At 46.1% G+C, this 12,310-nt stretch overlaps 1 protein-coding gene across 2 annotated transcripts in view; it reads right to left on the bottom strand.

Moving 5' to 3' along the window:
• Positions 1–12,310, bottom strand: part of LOC109446167 (O-acyltransferase like protein-like) — a 65,276-nt gene that overhangs the window by 35,615 nt on the left and 17,351 nt on the right. For both annotated transcript variants that reach the window (XM_074339881.2, XM_074339882.2), the window contains exons 4-8: positions 11,124–11,265; positions 9,899–10,125; positions 5,695–5,874; positions 5,141–5,243; positions 178–279 (exon numbers count right to left, since the gene is read on the bottom strand). In XM_074339881.2, coding sequence (XP_074195982.2) covers positions 178–279; positions 5,141–5,243; positions 5,695–5,874; positions 9,899–10,125; positions 11,124–11,265 — 754 coding nt within the window. The remainder of the gene's footprint in view (positions 1–177; positions 280–5,140; positions 5,244–5,694; positions 5,875–9,898; positions 10,126–11,123; positions 11,266–12,310) is intronic.

Genomic DNA, 12,310 nt, shown 5'->3' with positions numbered 1-12,310 from the left:
GTATCTTCCACAGGCCAAAGCCATTAAACCAGCAAAAAACAACTGTATTTAAGAAAGAAAACTATTCCTCTCCGCTTATGTTTCTTTGAAAATTCTGCCAAAAGAGGCTTAGAAACTAAAAAATAATAAATTATTACGCTGCAATTGTGAATTGAGAAATTATACACATAAGCCTACCTTATAAGGCGACTGAAGTAGTATCTCAGTATGACCTTAGCAGTTAATCCTTTTTCTGAAGTCTGATGCATCTTTAACAATGACCTTGCACTTAACCAGCCACTGAAAGAGAGAGAATAGTCACAGGAATTACTTATCAGTGATACAGTTCATTGGTTCATTAATTTCGCTGTCTCTATCAAGATAGAGTAAGTTATGCTGCAGTAACAAAACACCTCCAAGTCTTAAAACAACCACCATTTTCTTCTTGCTCATGCCACATGCCCATGGCCATTTGCTTTGGGGTCAGCAACTTCCTCCCTATGGACCCAGGCCGATGGAGGAGCCATTATGTGAAAGTTCACCAGTGATCGTGGCAGAGAACAAGACTGTCCTGGAGGGCCTCAAACCAGCAATGACATGTCCTAGTCCAGAAGAGACATGTTTAAAGCTCTCAGCTTGATGATAATACCAGGTACCACTCTTTGGTCCGACCTAGTAATGAGGGATGAGACCTGCCAACCACAGTGGGTTCAGGAAGTACAATGTTACCAACCACCTGGAGGGAGGAGAGCCAGAAACATTTGGTGAACACTAATGCCTGCCGCCTTGGTCTGTGACAATAACAACGTCGAGACCTTCCATTTCTGCAGCACCAAGTCATGTTCAGGCACCACCACGAATGGGGGTTGTTTTTGCTTCTCGAGCCATACCAAACTACGTCGCAATAAATGTTTGTTGAGTGACTGATCGAATAGATGAATAAACAGCCTATTAGGTGAAAGGGATAATAGTAGCAATCCTGCAACTCAAAGACTGTTAACATGGGTTACCCAACAGCCCAGTTAGAACTGTTAACCAACATATCCTGATGACAAATTCATTACTCAGAACGTTCAGCTAAAGAAATTGAGGCTATGCCTTTGAGTTATAACTTGATGGTAAGCAACTTTGTGAGCGAGTTTCCCAACCTTTTGATGTTTATACCAAGGACCCTTGTGGGTATTTCCCTAAGGAAGAAATGTATTTCCTGTTGCAAAAGGCCGTGAGAATTGGGCAGGAGTTGGAAGGGCTTGGGGAAGATTGGAGAATGCCTTTATGCTCTGCCAGCTAGATGTCCCTTTGAAATGAAGCAAATAGGAGTCACTATAACAGAAAGAAAATTTACAGAGTCTTCTGAGAAACAACACTGAGATGAGGGAGTAGGACAGCCAATTCCGGTTCGGGAAAGAATAGATCAGGGGCCTGAGCAAGCCTTTCTTTTCAATGTGACTGGCTCGCCCCCTTGCCCTCCCCCGGCCAGCCTGTTGCTAAGCAGGCCTGGGTCTCGCTCTGGGTGTAGGCATGCATCGTCCCAGCCTTCACGCTCATGAAAGCTGGACAAAGGGAAAGGCTGGCAGGAAAACAAGATCTGAGCAAGAGAACCCATTCCAGGAGGCTAAGGAGAGCCAGAGCCCTAAACAGACGGGAAGGAATAACATCCTGCAGTAGAGACATAGGGGGTCACCCTGAGAAGTAGACAAGGACGCCAAACCGTCACTAGTGAGCTATTCTTAACAAGAATCCGAAAGCTTTGGTTTTCTTATGTAAACCCATAGTGGCACGGTGGGGAAGATATGGTTTCAGCATGAGGCAAACATTCTTTTCCACTTGTGACGCTAACTTTCCTAGTTGGGGGGGACTGGGGTAAGTTATTTCATCTCCAAACATCAACTTCCTCATTGGTCAAAATGGACATGATACTGCTTCCGGCTTTATAGGTTTATTGTGAAAATTGTGGATACAAGATTTTAAGTTCTTAACATAATGACAATACTAGGTATCACACCTAGGTATCACTACTGGTAATGTTTCCATCGTTCAAACAAAAAGTTTATTCTAAAGACTATGTGCCCTTTCTAAAGTAATACAATGAAAATTGAACGAAGGGGGAAAAACATTTATCGAGACTGGCAATGAGAAATAAAGGCAAGTAGGGACTACGGAAAACAAGGCTAATTCAGGGGGTTTGGGGTGGGGCCTGAGAATCTGCGTTTCTAACAGTCTTCCAGATAATGCTGGTGCCAGGGAGCAGGGACCAGACTCTCAGAAGCACTGGCAAAGGCACGGCCCTCTCCAGGCCCCAGGCAAAGCCGGGAGGGAGGTATTTACAATAAAATGGGCATACATTTATAGTTTTCCCAGGCATTTGGAATTTCAGTAGCCTGGGTCTGTGTCTGGCTATCTCGGGACCGACCCCAATGGCTTCTCACGTTCCCACTGATGGCCCAGGATGAGCAGTGGCCCCTCGTGCCCTGCATTCTTCCCTCCTGGGTGCAATTCCCCAGACTGAGTTTTGGCTTTGGTTCCAGCCATCCTGACCTGTCCTTGCCAGCCTCCCTCCCACGGCTTGGAGCTCAGCCAAGCAGTGCAGCGAGCATATGTTGTCTTTTTTGCCTTGTACTTACTAGTCCCCTTTGCAGGGAACAGAGGTCTGGTGTTTGCTGGGCTGTGGCCGGACCTCCTGACCCTCCAGGGCTGCCCCTGGTCTCCTGCAGTTGTGCTTCACCTGCCTGGCCAGACCCCGCTACGCCCTCTTGGAAAGTAAGGTGCCCCGTGGTTCCATATCTCTGCTGGGTTTGTTGCCAATGGTGGACTCTGACCCTTGCCTGTCTGAGCTACTCTCCATAGTCACCTTAGCCACCTCCTAGCAGGAGCTGTTGCCCTAGAGGAGAGGCCTCAGCTCATTCTACACCCTACTTTTTCTCTATTAGCCCCAAGAAACGATCATACTAGACTCTTAAGATAAAACAATTAATAAACCATTGCAACAACTATTTATTGAGCAGTATGTATGCCTAACACCGCTTTTGGCTGTGGTGACAGCAATACACAAAACAGAAAAGGTCCTGCCTTATGTTCTGTGGGGGGCAGGGTGGGGAGGGAGAGAGAAGGAGGAGAAGGAGGAAGGAAGGAAGGAAGGAAGGAAGGAAGGAAGGAAGGAAGGAAGGAAGGAAGGAAGGAAGGAAGGAAGGAAGGAAGGGGAAGCTATAATAAAGAGAAAACACAAATCAGGAAAAATGCAGGAGTGAGCTGGGTGGGTCCGTTTTAAATAGGGGACGAGAACAGCCGTGAGGTGAAGGTCTTCTCACTTTTTCCCTCCATTTCAGCCACCACCACCCAGTCCAAGCCTATCATTTCTCACCTGAAATACAACAATTGTCCCCTGATTGATCTCCCTGCTTCCGGCTCTGACCTTCTTAAATCTATTATTAACACGGGAGCCAGAGCGATCGTTTTAAAATGTTGGATCATATCACTTCCCAAATTAAAGCAATCTAGTGACTTCCCATAGCTTTGCTGCAAGGTCCTCCATGACTGACCCCCACGACCTCTCCTGCCTTCATCTCCCCACCCCCTCTCTCCCCCACCTGCACTAGGCTTCAGCCTCTTTCTCCTCCTTCATCAAGGCCACTCTCTCTTGCCTTAACCCTTTCGTACCAGTTGCTACCTCTGCCTGAAACTGTCTTGTCTGGGGTTTTCCCATGTCCGGCTGGCTTCTTCTTGCCATCATTCAGTTCTCACATCTAATAGCCACACATCAAACAAGCCTTCTCCAACCTAGTCGAAACAGGCATATGTTCTCTCTCCTCCTTCTATTTCTTTCTTGATACTTATTACTAGCAGATTGTTTCTTGTTTACTTATCTGTTTATTGCCGGTTTCACGTGCATGGGTGCACACATGTACACACACACACACAGACACACACGGAAGCACCATGGGATCCTTGTTTGTTTTATCCTCTGATGTATCCTCAAGGCCTAGAATAACGCCTGGCAAACAGACAGTCAATGAGTCGTGGTTGGATGGACGAATGCTTCGTATTTGATGAAAGAAGCTGCCACCTACCATCACTACCTCCCTGTGAGGGAAGGGGTATTTAACCCAGAAAAGGGGAGGGCAGGTCCACACAGTGGCTAAGACGTGGACTCCAGAGTCAGACCACCGGGGTTTGCATCACAGGTTCACCAGGCCCATGCCCCTCAATCTCAGTTTCCCCCTCTTCAAAATGGAGGTTTTATGGTCTATCCCCACAGTGGAATATTACTCAGCCATAAAAAGGAACGAAGCACTGAGCCATGCTACAACACAGATGGACCTCAAAACCATCATGCTAAATGAACAAAGCCGGGCACAAAAGACCACATATTATACAATCTTTTCATATGAAATATCCAGAACAGGTAAATCCATAGATACTGTAAATCCACAGATTTCCAGGAACTGGGTGGAGGCAGGGCTGGGGAATAACTTCTTAACGCGTATGAGGTTTCCTTTGGAGGGGATGAAAATGTTTTGAAACTAGATAGAAATGGTGGTTGCACAACATGGCGAATGTACTAAATGCCACTGAACTATTCACTTTAAGTGCTAATTTTATGTTATGTGAATTTTGTCCCAACAAAAACAATGGGGATTTTGACAACAGTCCCTATTGAATTGGGACATCATGAGGGTTAAACGGGGTGATGATGCAAAGTATTTAACACAGTGCCTGATGTTTACCAAACAACTCAGACATTTTACCTCGGAGTAGTTAATTTAAATAAATATAGCTTTATGAAACATCACACCACTTTCTTTTCTTTTCTTTTCTTTTTTTCACATTTCACTATAATGAGAACTGGAAACTTTATCATGGATTCACATCAGTACATAGACCAGAATTTAAGAATCACTGACATAAACAATTTTGAGAAAGAAACCCACTTTTTGTAAAAGGCCCATTTTAGAGAGCCATCCTAACTCATTTAAGAAACTGAAAAAGCCGAGGAGAGGGAGCTGTGATAACAGCTGACCAGACATGGACAGGAGCCAACGCCAGGTGCGAAATGGTGCGCCATTCAGTTTTTCTCACTGAAGTGAGAACAGCAACACATAACATACACACATCCCCAAACAAATAGCAATAAGCACAACAGCAGAAAATAACACCATATTACCTGATCAGGAAAAATGTGTCAACCCCGAGATAGAAGGGGCCGCTCCGAGAATAAAGGTACAGTGGGTTTTTCAGCACTCTGGTTTTCCATTCAAGCACATTATCTGTAACCAACATAAAAAGCTGTGTCCATGGGTATAACAGAAGACAATCGTGTGATCTCTCTTTTCAGAATAAGCCACTGGGAGAAGGTTAGGAAACATTGATTGAATACCAGTGCACAATATTTATGTCTGCTTGCCGGGTTTTGCAGCTAAAAACATAATGTTAGTTTCTGGCTGCATGAATCCCCATGAGAGGAACCCAGCTCTTCGGACTATGAAAATACAACACTCAGGCGTCACTATTCACCTGGTAACCAGGTACCCGATTTATACCTCAGAAGAGGTAAAGCAGCCACTGGACACTGGCCTGGGAAACTCACTGATGGGAGGTCACGGCTATGTCTCTAACACAGAAGGGAGGCTGCTCACGTGAACGCTGCAGCCTCCCATCCTATGGCCCAAATGACCCCTCTTCCTTAACTGCTCACAAAGGCTCATCAATTCTCGGTACCCAAAGACAGCCATGCCGTCATCTGACTGGTGTGCCCAGACATGATCCAGAGGAGACTCAGGACTCGGACGCCATTCAGTGCAGAGCACGTGCCTCCTGGCATCTTGGTAGACCAGATGGCCGGCACATTCTTCTGCCAAGAAAAGCATTTCAGGGCACGGTCTGCGGCTCCAAGAAATCCTGGGCGAGAGCAAATGTGTTAGTGCCCACCCTGAAAGCCAGACCAGCCCCACGCTGCCCCACAAACAAGAGCCAGGACGCGCTAGAGATCTTGGCTGTCACCGGACGCTCCCTCGCTGTGACCCTGGACTGCTCAACTCAGTTTCCCATCGTCCCCTCTTGCCCGAGATGTGGACCTTTGGACTTGGTCTCCCTGCCCGTGAAACTTGACTTTCCCTAACAGACTCAACTTGAGGTTGGTGCCCACACTGCCTCCTACAGAGTACACTGCCTCGCTCAGGTGCCCAAATGCCAATGCTTGACCACAGTCCCATGTTACAGAGGGTGGAGGGGAAGAGAGCTCACACAGCGTTAGGAAGCCACAGGAAGCCAGCATTTCACTTGAAATGGCCTCCTAGTACTCTCCCAAGAATGGACCCCTCGCAAATAACATCCCTACCTGTCAGGGTACCAGTATGAGAACAGAAGGTCAGGTGGCCCAGTGGCTAATGGTGTCACTTATAGTTAGATACTCCTGCCTCTGAGTCTGGCTGCCCTTTATGAGCTCTGTGACCTCTGGCAAGTGAATTAACTTCTCTGTGCCTAAGTTTCCACACCTGCAAAATGGGAATCAAAATAGACCTTATACGCACAGGATTATCATGAGGAATAAATGAGATAATGTCACAGCTATTATGCTCACTATTTGAAGCCCTATTGCTTTAAGAATGGTTAATCCTTTATACTTAATTTATTCCCTTTTTTAAAAAATTTAATTTAACTCATTCCAAGAGCCAACTGAGGGGCTGGAATTGTGAAACGGGAGCCTCCAAACTCAAGAGACCGCCTTTAAGAGACTCATATTTTCTCCTGGACATAGCTCTGTGCCTTAAACAGTGGGCACCAGAAGTCCTTGCAGAATCAAAACTCATTCACAAGCAAGAGCTGGCTTATAACCAAGCCCTGGAAATCTAAATCAATTTCGTAAATGGAAGAATGTAATTACCTAATATTTTGAGGCTTCAGTCGTAACGATGATTTTTCCGCTGGAGTCTCTCTCAGTGTGTCTGCCTGGAGGCACGCAGCTCAGCCTCTCATGTAGAGGCATTTCCACTCACCAGGAATTGGCAGGGCCACAGCACAATCAGCAGTCCCCCACCTCGTGTCACCTGGCCCCCCGCAGCCCCCTGAGGAGCCACAGGCTGCAATGGAGAGACACTGGACCTGGGCCCCGCTGAGTTGCACCAAGTTTCTTTGCCTCCCTGAGCCTGTTGCCTCAATTTCAAATTAAGCACACTTTTTTGTCAGGGTTCTCGGGAGGATTCGAGAACGTTTGTCAAACCTCTAGCCCAATGCAATTTGGCAAGTACATCCTGAATACATTTTGCTATCGTTATTTATTTTTCCTGTCTAAATTCCACTGGTGAGGCAACTTAACTAGCAGCAGCTTATAAAATCTTCTGAAAAGAATGGGTGTATAGGGAAGGCAGCCTCTCTGTGCACCATCTCACCATCTCACTCATTTGTAAATGGAAAGTACTATAAAGCACAGGAACGCGGGGAGGAATGGATGAAACGATGCACATGCACGGGGTCAGTGGTTCTCAAAGTGGGGGTCCCTGGACCAGCAGCTTTAGCATCACCTGGGACCTTGTAAGAAATGCACAGTCCCAGGCCCCACCCCAGACTTACTCAGTCAGAACCTTTGGGGGTGACAAACCTTCCAGGAGATGCTGATGCTCACCAGAGTTTGAGACCCGCTGGCCCTGACAGGACTTTAAACACCCTTGTGGTGCCTTTGGAGTCTCTGCATTATTATCACGTAAGCAATGGACCCCAGAACAAGAGCCCTGACCTCCAGGGGCTGAAATCCATAGCTATTTATTTCACGGCAACGTCCTCAAACATTCGCTCACATTTTTCTCATCTAAATAGTAAAGGACAGGCTCCTGTTACAGGAAACCACTCTCAGCAAATGCAGTGATTATTTGGAGGATGAAGAACCAGGGCTCCAGAATACCCAGCCTGGCTCTAAACCGCTAAAAGACTCCGTGGTCTTAGGTTGACTTGACTTGCTGGTGAGTGTAAAAGTGGAGAGAAGAAAATGCTGAACAGAGGGGGTCTCTCCATCTCGATTTTTATTGTTAGACATTCAGAAATGTGGTATTTTACTCTGGTGGGATACGAAAAAAATTGCTACAGCCACAGCACAAGGAAACCCCCCCTTTTGAGGCCGTGGTTAAACGTAAGTTGCTGAAAACGCCAACATAACCTTAGATCATAGAGCATTTCATTTTGGGTAAAGAACCTAAAGATTCAGTGGCCGAGTCTTCACACCACACCAGGTGTGCCTGCTCTATATCTTGTAATTTGGCCTTAAAATGCAGGGCTGTGTGGGTCAGCCTCCCACTGGTGATCAGCGATGCTGGGTTTTGTTACCTGCAGGCTCACCCTCCACCTGACAATTAGAAGCAGCCCCCTGGAACCCAGCTGACCTCAGTGTGGTCAGTGTAGCAAGAGGTCATGGCGCCTACTCTCCCCCCATCTCCTGGCTTAACAGAAGAGAATGAGGAAAAGAACAACAAATTAGGAGGAGACAAGTACATTATCTCATTTAATTCCTTCCATAAAACCCAGTATATGCCCCCATTTTACACATGTGGAAACTGAGGCACCTAGAGGTCAAAACCTGATGAAGAGCAGAGTTAGAAACCAAGGCAGGTGTGATTGGAGATTGCTAAGCTTGTGTTCTTTCTGCCTCGCCCACCACAGAACCTTCTACAGGGCAGCCAGGGAGCAGAGAGGGAGAATTCTTGAACCTCATCATGTGAGAAACAATTGAGGGGTTCTGAGACTTGGGGGAGGCCATCAAAATTGTCCTCAAAATCTGATGGGGCTGTAATAGAAACAAGAGAGCAAGTAGATTTATTTTCTGAGGCCCCAGAGGGTAACACCAGGGCCCGTGGGTAGAAATTACAGGGCAGCAGAGACTGGCCATGGAAGCCAGACCATGAACCCTTCCCATCATGATGGGTGAAAGGGAACCACTGGGCTAGTAACCAGCTTCTAATCTGGGAAAGAGGCTGCACGGGACCTCTAAGCCGTCTCAGCTCTTCTGTTACATCATCTTGATACGCACGTATTTTTTGTTGTTTGGGGTTTTTGTTGATGTTGCTGCTGTTATTGGTTTTGCCCGAAGACACAAACAGAATCTGATAAAAGCGTTACTACGCCTTCCACACTGGATGGATTCCCTCAAGCCACTTTGTCACATACTCATACTCTTCTTTTGTTGAAATTTTGTCTTATTTTTATCCCCCTAGTTGGAGTAAAGGAAGGACCTAAAGGGACTTTGCCAAAAATTCTTTCGTATGTTCTAAAGATATTTGCATGACAAGGCTCTTCTTGTTTTAGGGAGTGTGTGTGTGTGTGTATGTGTGTGTGTGTGTGTGTGTGTGCACGTTCTCTTTGCCTTGCCGTATGGGTAAGTGCAAATGAAGGTAAGACTGTTGATTTTGAACGAAAGCATAACGCAGTGTGACTCACCGCCATCCAGCCTCTCACTGCATTCTGCCAGGTCATCTTTTTCTGGCTCAGATACATGCTGCCATGTTCTCATCAGCTATGTTGCATATTCATTGCCCTGCTGTGGTTTCTACAAATCATCTACCTTAGTGATGCCAGGAAGTTTCTACGAGGCATCTGTGTAGCTGAGACACTGAAAATAGACATTGTGATGGAATGGCTCTTTAGAGGGTTCCTATAGTAAAACCCAAGCTCTGCTGTGACCTAGTCTTTGAGTAGCACAAAAACACACGGGATAATTGTACCCGAGAAACACAGCAGCATTTTTAGTGATCTTGCCTTAACACATTGATGGTAAACAAAGACTAAATTGTGAAGAGCAGAGACCCAGCCTTCACGCTGGCATTTCGAAGCCATTGGACATTCACTAGACTCCAGCATGGAAGGAATTATTTTCCAATTTCATACTCATCAAAATCACCTCTCACGACATTGTGTCTTAGTTGATTAAAATGCCTACTTTTTCCTCTGCCCGGGGTTCCTGACAGTGAGAGATGGGCCAGGTAACGCGTCCATCGGATTCTGTGGCTTTGTTCACTCCTCTCCAGCGCTCTCAAAGGCAGACTCCCGTAAATAGCCGAAGGTGTCCCGTGTGCAGGGGACGCCCTGTGGTCCGAACCCCACCCCCTGGCCGCCACGTACAGAGTTCCAGCCAGAGGAAAGACGAGGCCGAGGAGGGTGAGGAAGCTGCAGGGAGAAGACACACATGTGTGGCCAAGGCTTCCTGCACACCAAGCCCTCAGTCAGACACAGAGGACACAGTCCCACAGAAACAAAACCACTGAACTCCTACTAGAATATAGGTAAATCGTTAACACTTTTAAGGGTTGGAAGTAGCTTTCTGAGAATACACAACTGAACGAAATTACAAAGTAAAAGATTCATGGATTTCACTAAACTCATTATAATTATAAAACAGTAATCATAAAGAAAGAAACAAAAAAGCAAGCAAAACACTGAGGAAGATACTTGCAGCTGATATGGCTAAGGATTCATGTCCTTTTTCTATACAATGAACTTTAAAAATCCTTAAGAACCCAACAAATACACACATGGAAAGGGGAGTGAAGAGCATGCATAGCAGATAAATGAACAGGAAAAAAACCCTGCATTACCAATTTTTAAAAATGTAAATTAAACCAATTTATGTGTCTATCAAATTGGTACTGGTTTTGATAAAGGTAGCTTTGGATGTTGGTAATCGGGTGATGAAACAGATACGGACATCTCCTACTGGGGCAGTTTAAGTGAGGTTTTTCAGAAAAGCACTTTATCAAACGATTTGCACTCGGGACCAGCAATTCTATTAGTTTTTCCTAAGGAACAATGCAAGGTGCAAACAAGAAGTAACAGGCAACTCTGCTGAGGTGTCTGTGGGAGAAGCAACTTCTCGAATAAGAGAAACTAATCTTCAGTGGGCACATGACAGGAAGAGAAATATTTTGGGACAGGATACATCGCTCAGTGACCCTGAACCCAGCTATATCTGGGTGTGGCCAGCCTCCCTCTTGAACACTTGCGAATTTTCTTGTTTAAGGGAAATGGTGATCTCTCTGCACACAGACAGCACTGGCCAGACATCATTCACTGACTGAACGTTAAATGGCTAAGTGTAGTTGGTGAGCGAAAGTTGATAAAACAGCCTTGACATATATGCCAACCAGTACTCAGACGCCAGTACTCACAGACACACGGCAACAAACGTGTCGAGGTGGAACTTTCCAGTAGCACATGTGGCCACGCTCCCGCCAGACGAAGAGGAAGAATTCATTGCAAAGAGAGAAAGAGGAGGAGCCAAAAATGAAGCATCTCTGAATCTTAAAATATCTACCAAGAAACAAACAAAAAAAGGATTGTATTAATAATACTTTACTTGGCAATAAATACTTTATACTTTTCCAAGAGCTTTCATATCTGCTATTTCAAAACAAAACTTTGACATTAAAAAGAGCAGCTGGGTTTTAATATATCTGATTTTATGGGGAAAATGGGGCACGAAGATGCTGAGACTCATGGAACTAGAAACTTTTAGCACAGCTGGAGGTGGACCACGGGTCTCCTGGATTCTCACCCTTCCCAGACTCTCACTTCCTTTCCCGACACACAGCACTGGGAATGACAGTCCTAAAAAGGCAACACTGCCGGCTCAGATCTATTTGCGAACAGGTCCCCACAGAGAGACAAATGAAACACGAGCTGGAACAATATGATGAAAGCCCACGAGCGAGGGAAAGGTGCTGTCTGAAATTGAAGCTAAGAAGCCCAACGTAAGACACAGGGAACCAGCCACCGCAAGAAAGAGTTTATAGGGATATTAGTGGTAAGACGAGGGTGGTGGTCTCAGATTATAACCCATCTCAGAATTACCTGGAGGGCTTTGAAAAGAGACTGTTATGGATGGAATTTGGTCCCCCCAAAATTCATCTGTTAAAGCCCTAAGCCCCCCACCAGTACTTCAGAATGTGGCTGTATGTGGAGGTAGAGTGTGCCCTAATCCAAGCCTTCTACAAAGAGGAAATTTGGACACAGACATGTGGGCACAGAGAGGAAGGACCATGTAAAGACACAGTAAGAAGGCGCCATCTGTAAGCCAAGGGCAGAGGCCTCAGGACAGATCACCCCTGTCAGCACCTTCATCTTGGATCTCCAAAGATGTGAGAAACACGTTTCTTTTGTTTGAGCTCCTCAGGCTGTGGGATTTCGTTAAGGCAGCCCTGGAAAACAAACATGGGGGCTCACCAAATCACTATGCTCAGTGGGGCAGCTCTTGGACTGGGAACCAGGCCAAGACTCTTAGGGATGAGACTCCCCATGGATGGTTGGGTTTGTTGGACTTGTCCAACCTCACCTGCTGACCCAGGTCAATGTGCTC

This window comes from Rhinolophus sinicus, chromosome 4 (genome assembly GCF_057876585.1).
Source record: "Rhinolophus sinicus isolate RSI-liver-muscle chromosome 4, RSI-T2T, whole genome shotgun sequence".
NCBI classification, from domain to species: Eukaryota; Metazoa; Chordata; class Mammalia; order Chiroptera; family Rhinolophidae; genus Rhinolophus; species Rhinolophus sinicus.
This window is presented reverse-complemented; position numbering and strand designations above follow the sequence as displayed.